We start from the raw sequence: 24948 nt of genomic DNA, 5'->3' as shown, positions 1-24948 counted from the left end.
GAAGCTTAAACAGTTCAAACACATTTATTCAACTTGAAGCTTTTTATTATTAACATTTTCACTTATAACTATGCAGGAAAAATAATCTGTTCAACATATTATTATAGATACAAAATAAATAAATAAAATGTACACTATATACAAAATAGGAGTAAATATCAACTTAGCACAGTTTTCTTTTTAATCGATTTGGTATTTAACAGCGACACGTCAATGTCCCAGTGTTTTGCTAGGGAGGTTAGGGAATTGAGTAGTTTATCTAGTCTATGGTTTTTGTCATAGAGGTCGCTAGTGTGTAGAAGTGACAGGTGGAAGTGCACTTGGTGTAATATTTCTAGTCTCTTGGAGATCGCGTCTCTTAGTTTGTAGGTCTGCGCTCGTCGCCAGTATTTAAGGTTGCGGCCGATGACTGAGGTGATGTGTTCTCTTACGTTTCGAAGACACGCCTTCTTGCCTGCTGACGCCTGGAACAGAAATAATGTGGGTTAAGTTGGGAATACTAGCGTATTTTCATTGATAAAAGTTAAATATTATTTTGTCACTGACTGAGACTGCCTGTCCATAAGAGCGGAGCGGTGCGGTGAGCGAGATAAAAATTGACCAGTGAAATTTCATAAAAACTACGCTCATGCAATGCAAGGCAGCCTAAAGCTGGGTCCAAATTTTTGTACATCATATTTCTGTTGCCTAGCCTTCACGATTGTATCATGGTCGCCAGTTTAGAAATAATGTTATAACTTATAACGCACCTTTATCCAGACATTGTAAAACAGACATTAGGGTTTTGTTAAAGTCCTATAATATTTTGTGTCTATGTGTGTTTTGAATAATGAATCTTTTTTATCAACCTGTTGTAAAAGTACCAATTTAATGTTTATGAAACACCTAGATAACTTTGTCTGAAGTAGGCTAATGGAAACTTTATGGGCATTGCCTTGCAATAACATAAAAATACTTGTACCTAATAAAACTATAAAACACTATCAGTAAATTAATCGGCTAGTTGTTGCACTATCTGGGCAGTCAATGTTATCGAGTGCGTATTACCGCCCGATACTTTATAATCAATCACAAAAAGTTTATAATTCTTGCAAATACTTTTTCTGTTTATCGATAATAATCCTTTTATTCCGGCTAATCGTTGATATCTCCATCAAATCAAATCTATAGTTTGACCGGACGAAGCCGGTATTGGTATAGGCCTTGAATTCAATGATTTTACCTTAGCTACGGTTTACTTATAATAAATAACATTGAAAATGACACCATTTTTCAAAATGGAGACTGGATAATAAAAAAATATATTATAGGCTCTGGTAGCACCATCTATAGATTTTCAACTCTTTATAACAAGATGCAGACTCAGAGGATAGAGATTCGCGTATAGTCTCTCGAGTCTATTATGGCAATCATAAAGGTGAATAATATCTGTAGATATTCATATAACGTACAAAAACTTATGTGTTCAACTTATTTGCTCTCTACTATTTCAGCCTCCAGAGTTCAAGTGGTAAATGTTCTTACGAACGAGCTACCAAGCGGTACACTAGGTACCTACGCCGCGCCGAACAAATGGGCGCTAATTTTCAATCAATCACGTTTGAACGGTGTAGATGTCGCAGCCGGATCGTATAATCCGCCGTATTACATTACGGCTGGCCGCATTACAACACAGGGCCGCTTTGTAATGCGCCGGATCAACGTTTAGCCGCATTGTCATTTCAATACGTTCTTCAATACGGCGGCCCACGTTTAGCCACATCGTACTACTACTGAATTGTAGGGTAACCATGTCCATGTCGCAGCCGGATCGTATAACCCGCCGTATTACATGACGGCTAGCCGCATTACAAGACAGGGCCGCTTTGTAATGCGGCGGATCAACGTTTAGCCGTATTGAATACGGCTGAATGAAAATGCGCCGGATTGTATTCGACATCATACGTCATTCAATACGGCTGGCCGTTATGTAATACGGCGAGAGATAAGCCGCCGCTTTGAAAGATTTTAGTTTTGATTTTTAACACTCGTGGCGCTGCTTGACATAACAACAATAATGGCGTTGGATACAGATATTTGATGATGATTACAACGAAGAAATCGTGTTAAATATGCTAGTAAACAGTACTTCAAGAACAATTTTCACGTGAAATTAAATAATTTCCATTCCGATCAATGCGGTACAGTGAAAAACGTACAAAAGATATAACGCACATCAATCAGCTAAAGTGACCATGGATTCTGCTGGTCGGCGGATTTCCAGATAATACTACTGGGTCAAAAATATAAATTTTTTACCCAGCCGGCAAAGGTTATTTGATCTTGAAGAGACTGCGACGAGGCAAACGTAGTGTGGGACGCCCTCAGGCTAGATGGGGTGACGACTTGCGAAAGGTGGCTGGTTATGATTGGATGTGGATTGCTGTAGATCGCATCCAGTGGTGTGCTTTGGGAGAGGCCTACGTCCAGATGTTGATGATGAAGAATAATAATTCCGGAGATCCTACAATCCGAGTAGTGCCCATTAACAGTATTTTGATACTTTAATGGAAGTCCATATGATAGATTTACTCTATTATGATTACAAAAATCCTTCACCTGTAATGTCATGCTTAGTATGGACATGGTTACCCTACAATTCAGTAGTAGTACGATGCGCCTAAACGTGGGCCGCCGTATTGAAGAACGTATTGAAATGACAATGCGGCTAAGCATGACATTACAGGTGAAGGATTTTTGTAATCATAATAGAGTAAATCTATCATATGGACTTCCATTAAAGTATCAAAATACTGTTAATGGGCACTACTCGGATTGTAGGATCTTCGGAATTATTATTCTTCATCATCAACATCACTTTTGGAAGTAGGCCTCTCCCAAAGCACACCACTGGATGCGATCTACAGCATTCCACATCCAATCATAACCAGCCACCTTTCGCAAGTCGTTACCCCATCTAGCCTGAGGGCGTCCCACACTACGTTTGCCTCGTCGCAGTCTCTTCAAGATCAAATAACCTTTGCCGGCTGGGTAAAAAATTTATATTTTTGACCCAGTAGTATTATCTGGAAATCCGCCGACCAGCAGAATCCATGGTCACTTTAGCTGATTGATGTGCGTTACATCTTTTGTACGTTTTTCACTGTACCCGCATTGATCGGAATAGAAATTATTTAATTTCACGTGAAAATTGTTCTTGAAGTACTGTTTACTAGCATATTTAACACGATTTCTTCGTTTTAATCATCATCAAATATCTGTATCTAACGCCATTATTGTTGTTATGTCAAGCAGCGCCACGAGTGTTAAAAATCAAAACTAAAATCTTTCAAAGCGGCGGCTAATCTCTCGCCGTATTACATAACGGCCAGCCGTATTGAATGACGTATGATGTCGAATACAATCCGGCGCATTTTCATTCAGCCGTATTCAATACGGCTAAACGTTGATCCGCCGCATTACAAAGCGGCCCTGTCTTGTAATGCGGCTAGCCGTCATGTAATACGCCGGGTTATACGATCCGGCTGCGACATAGAAACTTGCACCCCGCATGCCGTAAAACAGGGTGTTTCAAAAAGGGGAAGAGGAAACCTACGTGTGCAGCACGTTATATCTAAGCCATATTCGGGCTTACATATAACATGCACACGTAGGTTTTGGATTAGTATACCCTTTTTCCAAACCCTGTATTGTATAACTCTGGGTATCACGTTATGTATTTATGCACCTTGGTCCGCTGACACAGTGCGACCCTCACTCGTGCGTTGTGCGGCGTGCGAAGAGTGTTGAGAGCGAGCGCCACGATTGAACCCTCTCGAACCCGGGACCCCGGCGGCAGCGCGCGGCTCTCGGGCTCTGCTCCTCTGTAGGGTAAAAAAAAATAATGTTTATTTATTTATAGTCTGACCAATAAACTGAATACCAAGAAATATAGGAAAAACACAAATTAAAAAAAATTGAGGGACATAAACATGTAGCTGTCAGATAGGCACCAGCTCAGCATGTGCTGTAGACAATTAGGCCACAGATCTGAATGTCAGCGTGGCAGAGAAGTATTTGTACATTACAATACAGGTTTACCTACTACTCGCAAGAATTAACTTGAGACTTCACCTTACCCGCGCCCAACCCCCGGCTTCTTACTTCTCTTGCGGGTTGATGGGAGAACGCTTCAATTTCAAGATAATACTGGCGAGTAGTATTGTTTGCCATACTAAATACACTCATACTTTAGTGCTGTATAGATGTCTACCATGACCTAAAACCTGAGAAATGCTTCGGCGTTTTTGAGTTTAAGGATCTAGACAGACGGCGTGCAGCTCACAGCAATCGGACTTCGCGTTAGGTTTCGGTCCTATTGCAGTCGTGTCAACTGCATTCAAACTGCACCTGAACCACAGAATAATAATGGATTGCAGTTGAAATGCGGTCCGTCTGTCTAGACCCTAAGATAAGATTTTTTCATTGATATTTTGTAGGTCAGTTAAATTTCAAGGCAACTGTTCAGAAAATTTTAAAAGGAACGTGTTTATTTGTTGCTGAACTAAAATACGGATTAGACTTTGTACCTAATCTTGAAAGTTATCAACTAAAAGAATTTATTGTGATAATACGTAGCTGTATATTATTGATTGATGGGTGATTACAGAGGGGTAATTTAGTGAGTGAATTAGTAAAAAGCAGGTCAATGTACCCAATATTCAAAATAGTTTTGCCCATCTAATAATAAGTACCTAATAGTAGGTCTCATTCAGGGCAACTCAGCGATGGGATTTAGCGATTATTGCAATGTAATCAAAGTATGATAGACAATGGTGGTATAATAGACTAAATATTGCCCAAAAACTTCGCTATGCCCAAAAGGACTTAAAATTTTTTCACGGCACCGCGGGATTTCTTTATTATTTTCCTTTCATAAGAACAGGTTCATCATAATGACAAACACAAAAAAGTATTAATGTCCAGTCGTTCACGCGTGACCAAGGGAAGTGGGATTATTATTTATCAGTATTTAAAAAAGATAAGCGAACGCGAAGTCACGTTTTTCATGATCTCATCAGTGGTACCGGTCCGCTTATGAGCGAAGTGGGGCGTGGGTGAAGTGGTTCAAGACCGAACGACGCTATTGGTGCGATCTACGCTGCCCGGGCGACGCCATTTGTCCCATATGTGCTGCTCTGTCGGTAAAGCTAAAACTTGCTAAATCGAATCCCGTTTTGCTATTGTTTCAGTCACATGAAAGGATAACCGATCTCAAACGGACCACCGACCACAGACACTGGTGTAAATTTTCATGCTGTGGTGTAAATGGCTGTGGTTTTGGTAGTTGGTTTGCGCCGCGCTATAGCTGTAGAATGATGTCGATTTTGAAGGCACAACATTTTATTTTAACGCAGTAAAACTAAAAAAAATGCCCATAGAAAATGAGTCGAAAATTAAACAAAGAATTTGAGGCAGTAAGGATAGAATTAGTGACTTTACAATCGACATCAATATCTTCGGACAAAAGCTCTAGACTTACGTATGCGGCGGGAACACTATGACCGCGGGCAGCGTGTCCACCGTGTAGGGCCAGGGCAGGTCGTGTCTCGGCGCGTCCAGGCGGGCGGCGCGCGCGGTCAGACCGCACGCGGTCAAGAGTGAGCCACGGCATTGGTGCGATCTATGTATGTTGCTCGGTCGCTATTCGTATATTGCGGCTGTTTCCATTCGCTCTTCAGTGTAAACGCATACGGCATGCGGTCTGACCGCACGCGATCAACAACCGACGTGAAAGAACAACCGATCTCAAAGGGACTACAGACACTGGTGAACAGAGACCGCCAATTTTCATACATTTTCATGGTCATCAATGACTGTGGTTGGTGGTCCGTTTGCGCCGCGCTTTAGCTGTAGAATTATATTGATTTTGAAGGCACAAAATTACAATTGCCAAGTTTTGATAGTTAGAATTTTTGTCTTCAGAATCGAGATCAATATCTTGATCAAGTTGTATACTCACGTATGCGGCGGGAACACTATGACCGCGGGCAGCGTGTCCACGGTGTAGGGCCAGGGCAGGTCGTGTCTCGGCGCGTCCAGACGGGCGGCGCGCGCGGTCAGACCGCACGCGGTCAGCAGCCGCGCCGCCGCCGCCGCCGCGCCGCTCCAGCGCGCCGGGCATGCGCCGTTGCAGAGCAGGACTATTGTTAGCTGTGGGATTATGGTAAAGTTATAAGTATAAATCTAACGCTGAGTTGCAGAAAGTGACTATAAGATAATGTTCAGCTTCAATAATAATAGATTATACATTATTGTCGACATTAGCTTAATGTTCCTTTCTGAAGCTCAGCATAATACTTCTTCTTCTTCTTCTTCTCTGGCGGGATGATGGGAGAGTGCTTTAATTTCAAGATAATTCTGATAAGCATAAAACTGATAGATTGAACGTGATGGAAGGACCGGCCAGTCAGATTAGTGTCAGACTACTTAGGGTTCACCGGACGTATCTAGGAACAGATAATACGGTGATGGTGAAACAACCTTCCTTGCATAAAGTCAACAAAAAAAAGGTGACGTTGACGACGCAACGCACCAATGGAGCCTCCTACAGGCGTACCAAAAATTGCATGACTACAGAATTTGCTAGTGTCACAGAATTTTTTAACAACATTCAAGTACAAAATATCTTTGATCATTTATTTATGTAGTGAAATAATCAGACAACATAACAACTACACAAAGTAACACTAACCTGTCCAGGCGTCCTCACGATCCTCCTAAACGTCCTCGTGGTGAGGTCAATGACCTCCACCCCGTCCCCCGCCGCCCCGCCTTGCCCCCCCGACCCGTAGTAGTGCGTGTGAATAGCGTCGGGGATGGAGGAGCGAAGCGTTCGCTTGAGTTTCTGAGCCACGAAGTTAGAAATGAAGTCTTTGAGCGACTTCTCGTTGTAGGATTCGGAGAGCACGTATTGGCTCTCGTGCTGGAAGGAAAATAACATAGTCATATGTTTATATATATCGAAGAATATTTTGCTATTATACAGGTTTTTTCATAAGTAAGCCGAAAGGGGGTTACTGAAAGGGTCATTAAAAATCTGAAATACTTTTTCACTCTATTTTGGCGTACTATACCTAATTTAACACCTGTAGATTTAATAGGAAAGCAATTCTAATGGGCTCCAGCTACCAACCAGTTCATTTCCATTCTTAATAAAAAAAGTAAGTAAACAAAATTCTCACCTTACTATCTAAAATAACAACAGCAGTCATATCCTCCTTATTTCTTATATCAATGCCGAGTGACTCGGCAAAATGGTGGTTTCTCACACTGTCTAGCGCGACCATGTATAGAGTGAAATTCTGCTCACACCCCAGCCCTTCAATACTAGTCACATTGCCCGCAGGTTCCCTGGAAGGCATGATAGGCGGACTTATCTTGTACGCAAAGTCCATGACTCTGCAGTAGTGCTTTATGTTTTCTTCTATTAAATTTTCGGCTGATAGATTGTCATCTTCTGTTGGTAGCATTGAAGTGCCCGGCAGTCTGTAACAAAACACATTTAATTTTAGTACTTCATTTATACCGAATAGATGTGATTTATTGGCATTTTATATACGTTGTATATAATATACGTTTTATATAAGTTACAAAACTACGCGTATACCATTTGTAAGTTACCGTTTGCCGCTGCCCAAGATCGAGCCAGATGGAGAAATCTACTCAAGGCCCTTTATCCCTGCTGAGGGACGTCAGGATGGATGTATGTATGTATGTATGTTTGCCTCATACAATGTGGCGCCTCTATCGGAAACTATCAGAAACTTTTAATATGACAGAAAATAGCAACTTGTTATCTCACTAAAGCGTAGAATAGTTGCATCATCAGAATCGACCTTAAAGTGAAGCAAATAATACTTACTTCTTATTAACAATTTCTTCATCAGGATCCGACAGTTCCTCATACACTTCACACTTGTAATCTTCGTAGAAATTCTTCTCAGCCGGGAACACACTAGCCGAACACTTGTCAAACAAACCCCACATGTTCACATACCCATCACTTGACTCAGAATTATCCATCATTTTCGAAATAGCTAGACCCCGCTTTAGCAGAAAATTAAAAACACTCGTCTTATGATTATTCTGCGTTGTATTATGCCACGGATACTTGTTATTTCTTGAAATTATCGCTTTCTTCTGCACTTTGGGTGGCTTTGGTGGTATCTTATACGGGGTGTGCTCTTGACAGAATTTCCTGATGTCCCTCTGTTGGTAGCGCAGTCTCTGTACCCGCTGTAGATTGAGCAACTCGGACACCCATTGGTTGGTGTCGTCTTTACAGTTGTAGTACTCCATTGCAACTTCACGTAACTGGAATGATTTAAATGCAAAGTTTTATATTTATTTACAAATACAGTGTGGTAATTTTGTGAACCTGAAAGCAGGTAAATATTTCCGGCATAGTATTTCTACTAGTGTGTGAGTAGTGATTGTGAATGTTTCAGAAGAATTATACATACGTTGACATTTACATTAGCTATGACTTTCGAAGCGAAGATCGTTTTTCTACAGACAGAAATTGACAGCAATCGATAGGTTTATAGCAACCACTACACGGGTTCGTTATCGACGTCGATAAACTCGTTTAATGCGCGTCCCACCAATCACAGCGCCGTATCTATGGCGAATCGCGAATTAGCGACATTTACCTATGTTGATAACGAAGCCGTGTACCTAGCGGCAGCAGGTAACTTACAAATATGTCTAGGCACATAAATCTTTTCAAAAATAGTTTTTAAAACTCACCAAAGAGTAGTTAGGAATCTGCTCATACAGCGCATTCAGGGGCGTGAACAGCATCAGCAGCGGATTCCCATCAGCATACGGCAGGAAGTTGAACCCCTTCCGCCACGGGGGGGACACGCGGGCGACGGGGGGCGCGAAGTGTTCTGCTATCCAGTCGAACAGGGCCGTCTCGTTCCACGCGCCCGTGTATTCCTGTGATGAGTGTGAAATATGGGAGAATGAATTTGCAAATGTATAGTCGAGAGATAGAGGAGTAAGTGAAGATTGACGTGTGGGCTATCCGTTTTGGATGTGCGTTGCGAAGGATTGCGAATTTTCTGTCAGTGCGTAGAGCATATGCAATTTAGAATAATAGTGCCATTGAGTTATGTACAAAAGATTTCCTGGTGCTTATCTCAATAATAGGTATTTTTAAATGGTAATTTTAAATCGTGTATGTATTTGTATTTGTGTAATTAGTTAGGTACTTCAGCAGGTACATTCATTACATTGTATGTAATCTAAGTAATAGCCTGACAAACCGTTGCGATAAGCACATGCAAACCGCAACATTGTTAAATTGGCACGTTTACATTTGCTTTTATAGTGTATTTGTGCATGTATCCTTAGCTTCAACCATTAACAGATTGGTTGGTTTAAATATCTACAATACAAGAGTAACACAGGCTTTCACCGAGCCTGGTACAACAGCCCATTTTGTATCGTTTCTGTAACAACCAGACTTCCATCCCAGGCTTCTACATACCCTTTTTTTAATCAATTAACGATTTAACATCGTCTCTGTAACAACTTGACTTACGACATCAATTAAACATTTTGTTTGTTTTCTGTAACAACCAGTACTTAGGACAGTGCGGTTCAACAGCAGCAGGCTAGCAGCACTTGCCGGCGCCGATTTCTGTTTTTGTTGTCAGTGTGAAGAAACATTTATCCCTTTCTTTCTTTATCTATCTTTTAATGACTTCATATCATTAAAATCATTAGACAAGAGTAACATACGGTTTCATCTGGCCTTGTTTAACGGCACATTTTTATAGTAGCTATTTCTTTTTTCGGCAACAATGTCATATTCCTATTCATCAGTAGGTACTCACTACGGTGCGGTTCCACAGCAGCAGACTCGCGGCGGGCGGCTCCCCGGCGCCCAGCTGCGCCGCCAGCGCGCGTGACGTCACCACGCCCGCGCACGCGCCGCGCCCGCCCGCCTCGCCCAGTCGAAGCGCCACGTTGTACCACACGGCGTAGTCGTGCGAGCTGGCGAGGAGCGGCGTGAAGCCTACTGCTACTGCCTGCGGGTGGGGAAGAGAAATGTATATAATGAGTGAGGATTGAGAAAATAAAAAAGGCGGATAGACTCACAGGTGGGGAAGAGAATTGTATATAATGAGTGCAGATTGAGAAGGAAACTAAATGGTGGATAGACTCATGTCATCCTAGCCTAGATACAGTTACAGAAGTTATGAGACTTAGGTAGATTTCTTACAGACATTTTCTAGGCAGAAAGATACTACCTATAATTATATAATTATATATATTTTGATCAAAGGGTCTACTACTAAAGAATGGAACAAGGTATTTTGGATCTCTGCCAATATTATTTAATAAATATTCCTTGCTTTTCCTGCTTATAAGGTAGCAATATGGATGGATGTTACACTTATATGTTTACAAAGTATATCATAGGATTTTAGATAGCTTTCTGCCTGATGACGTATGGTGCAGAGACGTGGACACTGACGGTAGGACTGGTCCACCGATTTAAAGTCGCTCAGCGTGCTATGGAGAGAGCTATGCTTGGGGTTTCTCTGATGGATCGTATCAGAAATGAGGTTATCCGTCAGAAGCCTAAGGTTACCGACATAGCTGTCAAAATATGCAAGCTGAAGTGGCAGTGGGCTGGTCATATCTGCCGAAGAACCGATAACCGTTGGGGTAGACGAGTTCTCGAGTGGAGACCACGAACAGGCAAACGCAGCGTGGGACGCCCTCCTGCCTGCTGGACTGACGACCTTAGGCAGGTGGCGGGTAGTGGTTGGATGAGGAAGGCCGAGGACCGAGTGTTGTGGCGCTCCTTGGGAAAGGCCTATGTCCAGCAGTGGATGATTATTGGCTGATGATGATGATGATGATGATGATGATCATAGGATTAATTAACGTTAACTACAAACAAATGATTATACTTACATCACAGACAGATAATAAATTAACTAAATCATCAGTGCTTGATATTCTCTTTAAAGGCCGCATTAGTAACTCCATGAAGTTTATTATGCTTTGAGCATCTCTAGGTCCTGAAAAAGGGTTATTAGCAATTAACATACATTGTGTAAGAGACAGGCATTGCAGATTATACATTTGTTAGACATGGTTTATACCTAGTTAGATAGAGAAAAATCTAAATCAAAATGAAAAATAGTACATCCCTTTTAAGTTCTCAGAACCTGTATTAGGGATGAATGCTCTTTCCAAATAAGTTAATAAACTAATCTGCTTAACATATCAATTTAATACTTCATTAATTAAATACTTAAAAACTGGCGGAAAAAAGTTTTTTTTATATATTTCTAATGTTAGTCTAGAGAGTGATTCCACAGAGGACATCCATGGGGCATATTATTCAGATTTCAGAGAATAACTGCTCACTTGACACAGTGCTAATGCAAAGTCCATGTGGCACTGCTCTTAGGTTTAGCTTGTCATAAACAAAATACATAAATTTAAAGGTACCTTTATAAATAACACCTTTGAAAGTTACAGTGTATGCCATAATAATTGGCCATGAAGGTATTTTGTTATGTAGAACCCTACATTCACTGCCAGGATCCCAACAGTTTATTGCAGAAAAATGGACCTGGAAAAAATTAAGAAAGAAGTTTATAACTATGATACATCATTTTATCATAAACAGTACATTCAATATCAGCAAGCTAAATCAATAAATTAAAACAGATGGTCTTGTTCAGATGGTATTTTAATAAAGAGGTAAGAAAACCTATGCATACATAGTAGTATCTTTTGTTAGTGAAACCAGAATTTTTCACTCTAGCACAGCTATACTCAAACTGCGGCCCGCGGGCCGCATGTGGCCCGCCGGGCCTTTATCAGTGGCCCGCGTTCCATGAGAGATAATAGAGAATATACATTCTGTTTAAAAAGTATCGGGATTAAGTATATCCATAAAACAAAAAATGTTTGTTATTCATTCAAATTTATTTCATCACCTACAAAGTTTGCTCCTTCAGAAACGATACACATACGCCAACGAATTATCCAATCATCACAACATTTTTTTAAACGCTGTTTTCAGAGTTGTGATTAGTACTCGCGGCGGTTTTTCCTTATTGTCTTCTATCGATTGAAAACAGTGCCTCGAAGTAAAAATTTGAGTTTAGGAAAAAAAAAGAAGCTAGAGCCGTGAACTGCAGCCATATATCTGGTTAATATGGTGGATGCTCGATGGTATTTGTTGAGTGTTTGCTGAGAAATTCATTCACAATGATGATACCGCTCTATATACAAACTTGGTTCCAGGGATTCATTGAGAGAACTATTTAAAGAAATTAACATCCTTACAGTTCCATGTCAGTTCATTTTTTCCAATTTAATGTATGTACGAAAGAATATTTCAACTTTTGATACAATTGGCAGTAATCATGACATTAATACTAGGAACAAGCATAAGCTGGCTTTTCCAGCGATGCGTCTGGCGAAAGTTAATAAATCGTTTTTAGGGTACTGTATTAGATTTTTAAATAATAGGCTTCCAACAGAAGTTGCTCAAATGCCAGAGAATAAGTTTAAGTGTTACATTAAAGAGAAACTATGTAAAAAAGCTTATTATAAAATTGATGATTACTTAGAGGACGTTAATGCATGGCTGTGATAAGTAGTTAGCTCTGCTCATATTATTATAATAATTATTATTAAGCTTATAAGTATTGTATACCAACTAGTTTTAAGTCTTTTTTTGAAAAGATGGCTCAGGAGTTTCTTGCCTCCGTTCTTCTCCTTAGACAGAAAGAGCCCCCCCCTTATCCGAACGGAGAGTAATTTGTAAAAATTGATGTTCATCAGAAAATTTTATATTTGTACGATGAATAAAAAATTTTGACTTTGACTTTGATCCTTGTGCGAAAGGCCCAATATCGTGGTGCAAAATCTTTTCTCGATTTTTTTTCCACAAATCTGGCCTTCTTCGTGGAATTTGCTGTATTAAATTCTACATAACCCGCAAATAATATTCTTTTCGTTTGACTTTCTGGCAAGAATTCCGAGTGCACAACACCACGATAGTCAAAGAAAACAGTCGACATGACTTTAACTAACAATCGCCGCCGAAAATTCGCCGCGAGTAGGTACTACACACGACTTTGGAAACAGCGTTTAAAAAAATGTTTTAATGATTGGATAATTCGTTGGCTATGTGTATCGTTTCTAAAGGAACATATTTTGAAGGTGATGAAAGAAATTTGGATGAATAACAATATTTTTTTGTTTTATTGATCTAATCCCGATACTTTTTACACTGAGTAGTATATGCATGTGTTTTGTTATATTATTATTCGATAGTTTACATCGCGATATAATAGTTTAAAAAAAAATTGCTTGCGGCCCGCGACACCATGACTTAAATGTGTTTGTGGCCCTTATATAAAAAAGGTTGAGTACCAATGCTCTAGCATGTTTTTAATTAAAGGCATTCAATATGGAGATTATTCATTATCTTATGTAAGTCAGTGTCTTCTATGAAATTTCATATAATTTTTCCTTTAAAAGAAGACCTTACCCTATCACTCAACACTTGTGCTGCCTTCTCAATTTCCCCTCTCACATACTGGCACTCAGCATCCCAAGGAGCATAGTACATGACCAGGGACAGGTCGGCTTTGTTGATGGCCTCCAGAGCTTCCGTGAGCTGTCCCGAGTACCAGTCTGACACCTCTGAGTCATCACTGAAGAACCTCACTGCCTGCGGATGCTTTGACACTTTTGATGGACTAAAAATGAAACAGGAAAATTACTGAGACAGGAGAGGGAATGTTATTTATGGAATATGGGTCTCCTTATTTTAATAGGACTAAATGTGAACTTGTTTTTGCTAAAGTAACAATATCGTTAGAAAGAAATTAAAGAGAAAAAATGTGTTACAGCCTGCTCATAGTTTCATGTGCGTGTTGTTATATACAAATAATAAACTTACGAGTTATGAAGAGCGGCGTAGGTGGTGAGGGCTAGAGCTATACAGAATACCATCTCCTTGAGAAGCATATTGGCGGTTATCTCCTTGCTCGCTTGTTTGGTAGTTTGTGTAGTTGCGGCGGCCCCACGTTCATCGCTGGACGAACTATTCGTGTTTTCACTCAGTGACGTGACCTGCGATATATCTTCAGAGCCCGCCGCCGTTGGAAACATTACACGTCATTCATAAACAAAAAAAACTTCAACTTGATTTGCTCACTGTTAACTTCACATCGCACCTTACTACAACCCTCACAACGTTAAGGCTAATACGGTACATCAATAAAGGTTAGTTTAATTGAAACCTTAGCAAACTTTAGCTGAATTTAATCGAAAAGAACAATTATTTTCCATTCCAATACAACTAAGATCACAGCTGAAAATGACATTTATCATCTGTCATAAAAATAGAAGTAAACATTCAAAAACCGTTGTAAAGCGAATAACTTACTTCGACTGTTTTAATGTTATCTGATTCCAACAATTTTTTTTATAAAATATTGTGTTATATTTTGGTGTTACCGTAATGAAAAATTTAAAATATGTAAAGAAACGCACCGGTTCTACCTTTTTTGGCATAAGATTTTTTTGCCTAATCTCGTATTGCATAGTAACGATTGGTCAAAGTCTCGTTACGCCGAAAATCGTATGGCATAAATCTCGTTTAAATAAATAATAAATAAATAAAAAGAAATTTTATTGCACAAAAAACAGTTTAGGTACATACATATTCCGTTAGGTACACTAATATTAGACTATAATTTGCACATGTCTTATTTAAGTTATAATCTTAGTTAACAAAGTGGTCCCCAAACTAGGCTTTGCCCGTATCTTGGGGTACCGTAATGTAATCAAAAACAGTTTAAAATAAGAAATTTCAAATAAAAATGAACAGTTTAAACTAAAAAAAAAAAATTTTTTTTTTTAACAAAAATTAAAAATAAATTATGTCTCTTTTGCTCAAACAACAACATAACAATATCTTAATCTAAAATACTTTCTGTGGTGAAGTAATCTAACTGTAGAAGACAATCTTTTAATTTAATTTTAGCCTCACGAACAGACATATCTTTCATATTGCAGTAGTGTAACATACCATTATATATATGTGATCTTATATAAGCTCCAAACCTTTGACCAAAGGAAGTGTTAACGTAAAGAGATGGCATTTTGAACACACGTTTTTTGCATAATTGATCGTAGAGATCAGAAGTTAGTACTTTTTTGTGGGTGGAGAGACAGAGCCTAAGAATGAATAGTTGACGGATGGTTAGGACTTTAGCTTCTTTGTAAAGAGTTTGGGTAGGGAATCTGAAATTTTTCTTGTGCATAACTTTTAAAACACATCTTTGAGCTCTTTCTGGAATAATTAGGGTAGTTTTTGCTGCACTGCCCCAAACTGGAATACAGTACGAGGCAATGGATTGGCATATGGCAAGGTAGACCCTTGTAAGAAGAAATGGTTCGGCTGAATTACGGAGTTTTTTTAGTATAGCTGCAGTTTTTCTTATTCGATTTGCCAGACTGAGCGTATGCTCTTTGAAATTAAGATTTTGATCTAATATCACGCCGAGGTACTTAATAGAATTAGTTCTATCAATAGACTGACAGTTACAATCTAGGATTTGTGTGAGTTTGCACGTATGAATTTTTATATGATTAGGAATATTAGGTTGTGATGCGGCAGTTTTATGGAAGCATAAGTATTTGGTTTTTTTGTGGTTTATAGTTAGTAAGTTGTTTGCTAGCCAATCATTAATAGCCACCATTCCCATTTCGGTACTGTTATATGTATCTTCCCAATTTCGGCCCTTGAAAATGATAGCGGTATCGTCGGCATAACATATTATCTCTGCATTAATCATATTATTATTAAGGTCATGGATGTCATTCATATACAAGAGAAAGAGAGTGGGGCCAAGTATACTTCCCTGAGGGACGCCGTAATTGACAGGCAGGGTTGCACTTTTTACTGATTCAATTTTTATAAGTTGTTCTCTATTAGTGAGGTAACTTTTGAACCAATCATGTGAAAGGCCTCTGATACCAAAGTACTGGAGCTTCTTAAGTAGTATTTTTGTTGACACGGTATCAAAGGCCTTTGCCAGATCGAGGAACACACCAATACAAGAGTTTCCACTGTCCAGATACGTTGCAACAAGTTCAGAAAGAAGTATGACTGCGTCTTCGGTGGATTTATTATGTCGAAATCCGAACTGCCGTGGGGATAAAAGCCCATGGGATTCCACGAACTTCACCAGGCGTTTATTAACCACTTTTTCCAGTAATTTAGAGATTACGCTAAGTAAAGAGATTGGTCGATAATTTTCGGGTGCATTTCTCGTGCCATCTTTAAATATTGGGGTAATCGCCGATATTTTCCATGCTGTAGGGAAAACACCGTTGCCAATGCTTAGGTTAAATATATGGGCTAGGGGTTCTGCTATTGCGTTTTTAATTGTTTTTAATAGAAGTGGAGTGATACCATCCAAGCCGGGGGCACTACCAGTTTTTAAATTATTTATTATACTAATGATTTCATGAGGATCTGTAGGCTCTAAAAATAAGGATTCAGGGGGTTCTTTACCTTTCATGTTAGTAGCAAGTTCATCCTCTGTGGTGTTTGTTTTTCTAATTATTTCGCGGGCAAGGTTTTGTCCTACTGATGCAAAGTATCTGTTTGTAATATTAAGTGATTCAACCGGGTCATTATGTATAGTAGTGAGATCTATGGCATTATTGTTTTTAGTTTTGAAGTTGCAGATATTTTTTATGGACTTCCAAGTTTTAGTAAAAAGTTATTTCGCATAACATTGTTTAGCCTAATAATGGTATGGCCAAATCTTGAATAGCCTAATAATGCTATGGCATAGGTTTATACAAAGTAATAATATTCGTTTGGCTTTAACTTTGACGGAGCGTCTCCCTACATAGCGCAAACTGGTGCCTTGTATTGTTTCCGCTGTTTGGAAAACGCTCCGCTCCGCTTCGCTGCGCTCCGCTTTGGTTTTGATGAACATGTGCACCTAACACGCTCCTCCTCGCTTTGCTCGTCGTCGCACCTATTTTTAGGTTTCGATCTCATGGGGTTTGTAATAATTATATTGGTCGTTAACTTTCGCTTTTTTGTTCATACAATATCGTGATTTTCGGGATATAGGAGAAAAATACCACAATTTGTACATTTACTACATACTTAATATATTATTTATTAAGATAACATTAGGAGAAACAAGATTATACATAGGTATAGACGAACATAAATTTGAGCAAACGAAACTTAGGTGTTTAAAGATTGTGCCTAAAGAGTTTTAGACGAAACGAGCCTTATGCCACATAAGTCTTGGCAAAGTGATGGATCGGCCAAAAAAGTTTAGACCATACGAGTTATGCGAAATGAGTTTTGGTCAATAAAGATTATGCCAGATGAGCGGAACCCAAACGCACCGCAAGCCCGTGCTTATATCCGGCACGGTCGCAGTTAGTGTTTCTTTCTAGATTGTCGTTTGTAATCTCTTTGTAGTGCACCGGTCAACCCCGTCGCTGAATCGTTTATTTGGAACCGGAAGACGGGATACGGGCATCTTTGAATGCGGGACTCGTCTCAGCATGCAGCATTGGAAAGTGACGCTGTCATTATTCTAAGGGAACTTCTTTGAGATGCTGACATGACTGTGTGAGCAAAGTGAGGTTATAGCTCGGTTATAGCGTTACGTTTCTAATCTGTGTTGATTTGATTTTCGAAATAGAAAACTGGCAACATTATGTAACGCCATCTTGTTTTTTGCGATTCGACTTGTTTTGGAAGACGAATTGTGTCATTTTTTGCGTTGCAACGGCCAATTTTCTGTAAAATTGGGATAGTCTTTCTTTGGATTACATAAAATCTGCAATAAACGACTAAACCAGCATCAAATCAATGTGTATTCAAATTCACTTTGTTATGATATCTTAGGTGCATCCTTGAAAACCCAGTGTTCTTACTTGAAAGTTACTCATTCTGATCAAAGCATGGATTCAAGACAACCTGAGCCTGACAGTGTAGAATATTGGAAAAAGCAGGCTAAATATTACGAGCAGAAGTAAGTTTTGTCACTTCATAACAATCATCCTGCATGTGAGCTCTGCCAACCTTGATACCTCAGCTAACATTCACTCTTGCACTTCCTCTTTTTCAGGGTAAACGATATACAACAAGAACTAGATGAATACACTGAAAACTCAGCCCAGCTAGAGAAAGAGTTGGAGGCATCACTAGGACAAGTAGAGAAACAAAACAGAGATCTAGAGCACCAAAATCAGAGGCTAAAGAATGAAATTGAAAATTTAAGGGTAAGATTTGAGTTTTAACTTTCTCAGTTACAAAAAAACTTTACAATTAGCAAGACAGGAACTGGTTATAAGTAGTGATATAGTAATGGACTTGCTATGTGTTAAGAATCATCTTTGCCACATCCTTAATTCAGCCAATTAGGAGTTAATTTGTACATGTGTCACAAATTTGTATCATTAACAAATATAATGTTTGCAGAATAAGTTGGAGAGGAGTCAACATGAAACTAATGCCCTAGAGAATGAACTGCAAGCACTCAAAATAGAGAAAGAAAAGCAAGCGGTCTATGTGAGAGAGCTGGAACAAAAGAATGATGACCTGGAAAGAGGACAAAGGTACCGACACTTAAAAATAAGTGCTTACAATGTATGATATAGATAGATAGCAAACAGAAACCTAGCATTTTGATTTTTGCAACACAAAGACTTTGAACTCCTTTACAATAAATATTGAAAGAATTAGTCAACTACAACTGAGACATTTCCACTTTTTATTTTCAAAATCATATAATATGTATTTCAAATAAAAGTACCTACAAAGTACAACCTTAAATATGACTCAAAGAGACCTTTAAAAAAGCTATTAGTTGACTAAGAGACCTTGACAAATTACTATTACTAACATCAAGACAAACAATCCTTGAATAATGACTAAATTAGCAACTTTTTTTCAGAGTAATATCTGAATCAGTGTCATACATTGAAGCTTTATTAAATCAAGCCTATGAGAGGAATGCAGTTTTAGAAAGTGAAATAGATGAAGTTGAAAACTTAAGGATCAAGCTACAGAGGGCCACAGATGAAGCAAGAGGTAAACAAAAACTTTATCTAATAACTGGACTAAGGCCTTAACACTGTCTTCATTAAAGGAGACCCGTGCGTCAGCAGTGGGGATGTGATGGGTTGTTGTGATTGATTACATGTGGTAAAAAAAATATTATCTGCAATGTTTGTCTTTAAAGTGTTTCCAATAGGAATCCTAGCATAAATAGTATGGCTTGGCTATGGCAATGTAGGATAACAGATTTTTTGAAATAAGTTCAGTTTCATTGTATTTTCAATACAAACAAGCAATCAAATCACTTCTCGTTATAAAATTACTGTAGATGTAGATACATTAAAATTCATAATATAGTGTCAATGTAGATACAATAAAATTAAACGTGTATGTAAAGTGGTTGAATCATCTGAACTGGAAGTTTACTCATCAGTGTTATCCTCTCCCTTTTCAGATCTTAAACAAGAATTGAAGGTAGTAGACCGAGTACCGTGTAAGGAGAAAGATGACAGTTCCAGTGAAATCCCAGCTCCGGTCACAAATGGTCACATAATACACCCGCGGGGTCAGGTGGAGACAGAAACGCAGACTATACTGTCCACACCGCAGAAACGTGAGTCGCCATTTGTTATTATAGCAGAGTTTACTTGGCATCTTTTAGAGACTCACAACTCTGACTGGCTAATCTTTTTACTACAATAACAAACACTAGTCCAGCTGTGACAGACACGCTAGCAGAGAGATTCAAAGCGTGTTCAAAATCATCTTGTACATTCACAATTTCTAGTGTATTTGATGAGTATTGAGCTGATGAGAAGCTAGGAACAAATATTTATCTTATTAATAAGGAATCCAGCAGACCTTTTAATATTCAACATTAGTAATGATGGTCTAGACTAAAACCTCCAAGTTTAAATCCTTACCAATGTTATAAACTGTCTATGTGTTCAAAATGTCGTTCGAAAAATCATTATATTCAACTTTCGCAGGAGAAGTAAACGGGAACGCGATGACGCCGGCCTCAAGGGTGTCTGCCATCAACATCGTCGGTGATCTGCTGAGAAAAGTTGGGGTGAGTGAATCAAATGCATATAGCACAATGTTCAAACTTGTCGTGGTCACACTGATAGCACTTGCTACAATGCAGTACCTGGATTTATGAGGATGGGGTTCTTAATTCTTAGCACAGTAGATAGATATCACATTGGATTACATAGAAAATATTCCTAATAAGATATTTATTTATATTAATAGTATTATTTTATGTTTATTTTATTATATTTGGTGTGCTCTAAGGTGATGGTAGTTGATGTTGTAAATGCTTTATATTTATGTGTATCAGTTGTATATTTTCACTTAGAAAGTACAATGTTACAAGAGGTTAATGAAAACAAAAAATTGGGGATGAAGTAATAATCTTAAATCAATGCTGTAGCAATGGCCCGTGTATAAAGAAACAATAAAAACATGGCGGGTTGACTCATGCCAGTTCTCTGTAATTGTAGATTCATCATCACTATTTTATCATATTGTTTCATTATGCATATACAATTATACATACTATATTTATATGTAATTTCGTATTTTTTACTACTGTACTGTACGCAAGTATGTAGACTACATATAATATTTATAGTTTTTAAATATACAGAGTGTTGCAAAAAGGGTATACTAAGCCGAAACCTATATGTGCAGCATGGTATATCTAAGCCCGAAACTGAAATCAGAATTTTAAAATTCGCGAAAAAAAAAGTCATTCTCCATAGTAAAAAGTCACGTGACCAACAAAGTTTCTATGGAAAATGATTTTTTTTTCGCGAATTTAGAAATTCTTATTTTAGTTTCGGGCTTAGATATACCATGCTGCACATGTAGGTTTCGGCTTAGTATACCCTTTTTGCAACACCCTGTACATTTTGAGTTTGAGGAATTAAATTTCATGTGAATGTTCTAATAATTTATCTTTTATATTGGTTCTATCATAATATTTATTATTTAAAATATAATATTTGTGTATGTTTATTATAATTATGTATAATGGGTTTATTCTTATATTACGATTATGTATTTAGTTAAGTTCTACATAATTCATTTTACACAAACTATAACTTTTTTAAACTTTAATGTGCTTGTTATCTAATAACGTTACAATACTTACTAATTAATTTACGAACAAGTATTAGGTAGTATTATAATTAGGTAAGTATAGTAGAAATCATAAACCTGTCTTGTCCATATCCTCGGAGTCCAGTGTTGACTATTTGCACTTATTTAATGTACAATGCTGGAACTAAAGATTATGTCTACCTCCATAGCAAAATGGCATAAGTATAATTTTACCAAACCCTAGTAACTGCCAGTCATGAGAAGATGGATTCATTGAAACTGTCCAATAGAAAGCCCATCGGTACCCTAAGCCTTCTTAATTCAAATCCTTAGTTCCAGCACCACCAACAGAAGATGTCGCATGGTCGTTGATTGTAGTGGTGCTTGTATGTAGTATGCATGTTTTATATTGCTTGCAGCTTGAACGGTTTCTGTGCCGCGAGTGTGGTAAGGTGAAGTGTACGTGTGACGAGCCCGCCACCGCCGCGCTCCCGCCGGAGCTCCCGCCTCCGGACACCATAGACAATGACAGTGACACCATAGAGTTTAGGAACCCGCGGAGAGCTTCCGCCGGAAGTAGCCCGCCTCCTTTGTCTCTGAGTAGTATGAGGCATTCGGAAACTCCTTTAGTGAGGGAAACTCCTTTCGTCAGACCTAGCCAAGGTGACGGAAAATTGCGTCGTTCCTTCGCCGTGCGATCTCGGGAAGGCATCGAGAATCTATTAGGGTTCACTAGGAGGAACCAAGACCTTAAAACAAATGTTTTAAGAAAATGATGTCTAGTTTTTTGTGTTTAGTTTTATTTTTTTTACTGTAAATATTACTTTAGTAATTGTTTTATGATGAAATAGTATATATTGTATTGTATTTTTGGAAATACTCAGTTAGCGATATTGTTAATATCGCACTGCCGTGAAGGTTTCTTGACAATCAAGGTGCCATGTTTATGTACATAAGTAAAGTTTAGAAAGGAAATGACGACTTTTCGATTTTTATTGTTGTTTTTTTTTGTTATTTTAACATTGGACGAATTTAGATTACGAGCATTGATACGTTGTTTCGAATGGGGATGCACACAATAATAAATGTAGATAGCGCCACTGCAATGGTTTATTTTTAAAACAGGAAAAGCTCTCTTGTGATTAGTCGCTTCAGTAGCCATGTTTGTTTAGTGTTTTGTTTTGCAAAGTCGCGTATCCCATGCATCCCCATTCGTCTGGCTAGTTATGGCAAGTCTGTGTTTCAAAAGCGATTATTTAGTTTTAGTTAATTACATAAATACTTATAGTAAGTACAAATAAGTAGTACCAGTATTGCTTATGAAACACAGATTTGCAAAGAGCCGCTTTCACACCACCGTCGACACATTAGCAATCCATACTCCGCAGCGCTAGCGATCTGTCAGATCCATGCAAGGTGTGTCAGATGTCAAGCGCTGCTTGTCGATTGATAGTGTTTGACGATGGTACGGTAGCAGGGTGCAGGCTCCATGTTGCATGCATAGCTTCCCACACGGTGCCGGCGGTAACCCCATCACCCTACGTCACTTACTAACATGATTCATATTGTGTAATTTTCTTCATTGTAGGCCTTGGAATCAAAGTTAGCGTCCTGCCGAGGTACCATTAGGCCTAAAGAGCACTCGCCCAACTCGAGCGCTGATGTGAATAAGGACTACAGGTGTGTGCTCAAGAACTAGGCCTCGCTTGCCGCTAGAACAGGCGCCGCCGCTCGGGCCGTGGCCTCTGTTAGTTGTCAACTCGCAATAGGTATCTGTGCGGCTGTTTTGGAGGTAAAAATCTATAATTTGAAGAGAAAGATGGAATTTATGAAATTCTTCCAGTGAAAATGAGTGGAAAATGCCTTCAGTGACAATGTTAACTAATTGGAAAGGTTGGCGGTTAGCATTAACCTCAATTCACGTGACGCTTTTCAATGGAAAAAATGATGAGGTTCTGAAGTTTTATATTGTAGGTTTTTACCTGCAAAAACAGCCGCTATAAACATCATAATAAATCTTCGTTTGTGATTTGTTTCGCCTCTCGCGGGCATTTGCTAGCACTTTGTGTGTGAATATTACTAACTGTGATGAATTGATGAATCAATGTTCGTTTAGAATAGATTTAGATTTGCTAAATTTTATTTGGAAATGTATATTGGCCTACCCACCGGCTCTGCACTGACGCATTTAGCTAAAGCTTCACACCCGTGTGTATTTCTATACCATGTTTCTCGATAATTCAGCGTCTTAGAGCCCGAAGTTATTCTCATAACTTCCTAGTGTATAAACTAAAGTGGATTCACTTTACTATAATCTCATCATAGTAATACAAACGATAAGGACTCTATAAAAATAAAAGATTTGTTTCATTAGATAGAGGACATATTTTGGAATGAAATCGATATTTAAGAATGTAAATATAGAAAAGAGGTATGTATTTTAAGGCGTTGAGAGTAAAATTTTTATGGATGATCTATACACGTAAATATTCTATTAGAAATTAAAATAGTAGCAACATAGTGTTGATACCTGTCCAGTAACTCGGCTAGATGAACTAAACCCATTTGTGACTAACATTACTTTGGGCATTAATATGTGTTTAATAATTTACTTATAATCATAATCCCCTTGTTATAAAAAGTTTAGGTACTAAATATAGATCTGATTTAGAACCGGCACTAGTCTACAGATTTCATACAAATCGGTAATCTAAACCCGGTTCTAAACCAGAATTATGTTTGTGTTCGTTTCTATAATAAGAGGAATCTGCTATCATTACCTGCGATAGATACAGTGTTGTGAGTAACGGTTATACTTAGCGACTTCACTTCGAAATATCTCTTATAGAATCACAGTACAGAGGCTAGTCTTCTTGATATTCTCTGTAAGATAAGAAATGACAACTGCAGCTAGCAAACAGAGTACAAGTAGAGAATAAATAGATATTTCAACATAGCTAAAAAAAGATCTATTGTGCTATTTCGTAGGCTTCTTTGTACTGTGTATCTACAAAAATTGGCATTAGTATTTGTTAGTATCTGTACCTATAGGTATAGCCCCTGTTAATTATAATAATTTATGAAGCAAGTTGGAATAGGTACATTTTTGGCGATATTATCGCAGTAACTTTGATTTCTTTCACGGATTTTGCTTATACTAGATTCGATTACTATTATTGTGTAGAGAATAGAGATATGTCAAATTTCAGACTTACTGCAAAGGGGCGCTGATATTGTTATATTCTGCTAAAAAGAAAGGGACATTTATTATTAAAAAAATATGTATCTAACTTCATACCAACCATAACACAGTGTAAACCTAGAAAAGCGCAACATGCATGTTTTTATAAACTAAATAATTGTTTACTAATAAAGCTGACAGCGCCTCCAGCGAAATAATATTGTACTTATGTTTTTACTTATCACAACATTATACTTACACAATCTCCAATGAAACCAACTTTACTGTATAAATAATTATTTTATAAAATTTAATTGGATAGATTTATTAATTTTAAACATCATTTTATGAATTTGTTTTATTCTTTTTTCCTGACGCAAAATTGTTGTTTGCATATTAGTCTTTCTTGCCCCGAAATACTTCATTAGAAAACTTTTTTCTATTACAATATTTAAAGAACTGATGTTTTTGTTAGATCACATAACTATTAATAATATCTGCTCATAATAATTACATGTACTCA

General features: G+C 38.2%; 2 protein-coding genes across 2 annotated transcripts; one reads left to right on the top strand and one right to left on the bottom strand.

Annotated features, from left to right (window-relative positions):
• Window positions 1-27: 27 nt before the first annotated feature.
• Window positions 28-14431, bottom strand: LOC105392446 (thioredoxin domain-containing protein 11). Its single transcript, XM_048627058.1, has 12 exons — window positions 13991-14431; window positions 13577-13787; window positions 11518-11641; window positions 10975-11081; window positions 9885-10079; window positions 8791-8982; window positions 7904-8355; window positions 7224-7527; window positions 6734-6964; window positions 6002-6192; window positions 3728-3863; window positions 28-464 (listed from the first exon to the last, which is right to left on the bottom strand). Exons 1-12 carry the CDS (start codon window positions 14200-14202, stop codon window positions 159-161), a joined length of 2661 nt encoding a protein of 886 aa, XP_048483015.1. The 5' UTR covers window positions 14203-14431; the 3' UTR covers window positions 28-158.
• A 3361-nt stretch (window positions 14432-17792) lies between these two features.
• Window positions 17793-24948, top strand: LOC105392448 (nuclear distribution protein nudE homolog 1). Its single transcript, XM_048626806.1, has 7 exons — window positions 17793-18110; window positions 18207-18360; window positions 18560-18696; window positions 19035-19171; window positions 19593-19751; window positions 20128-20210; window positions 21664-24948. The coding sequence occupies exons 1-7, from the start codon at window positions 18040-18042 to the stop codon at window positions 22018-22020; spliced, it is 1098 nt and encodes a 365-aa protein (XP_048482763.1). The 5' UTR covers window positions 17793-18039; the 3' UTR covers window positions 22021-24948.

The sequence above is a fragment of the Plutella xylostella genome, chromosome 17 (genome assembly GCF_932276165.1).
Source record: "Plutella xylostella chromosome 17, ilPluXylo3.1, whole genome shotgun sequence".
NCBI lineage: Eukaryota > Metazoa > Arthropoda > Insecta > Lepidoptera > Plutellidae > Plutella > Plutella xylostella.
Note: the sequence above shows the minus strand (reverse complement) of the source record. Positions and strands in the feature narration are given on the sequence as shown.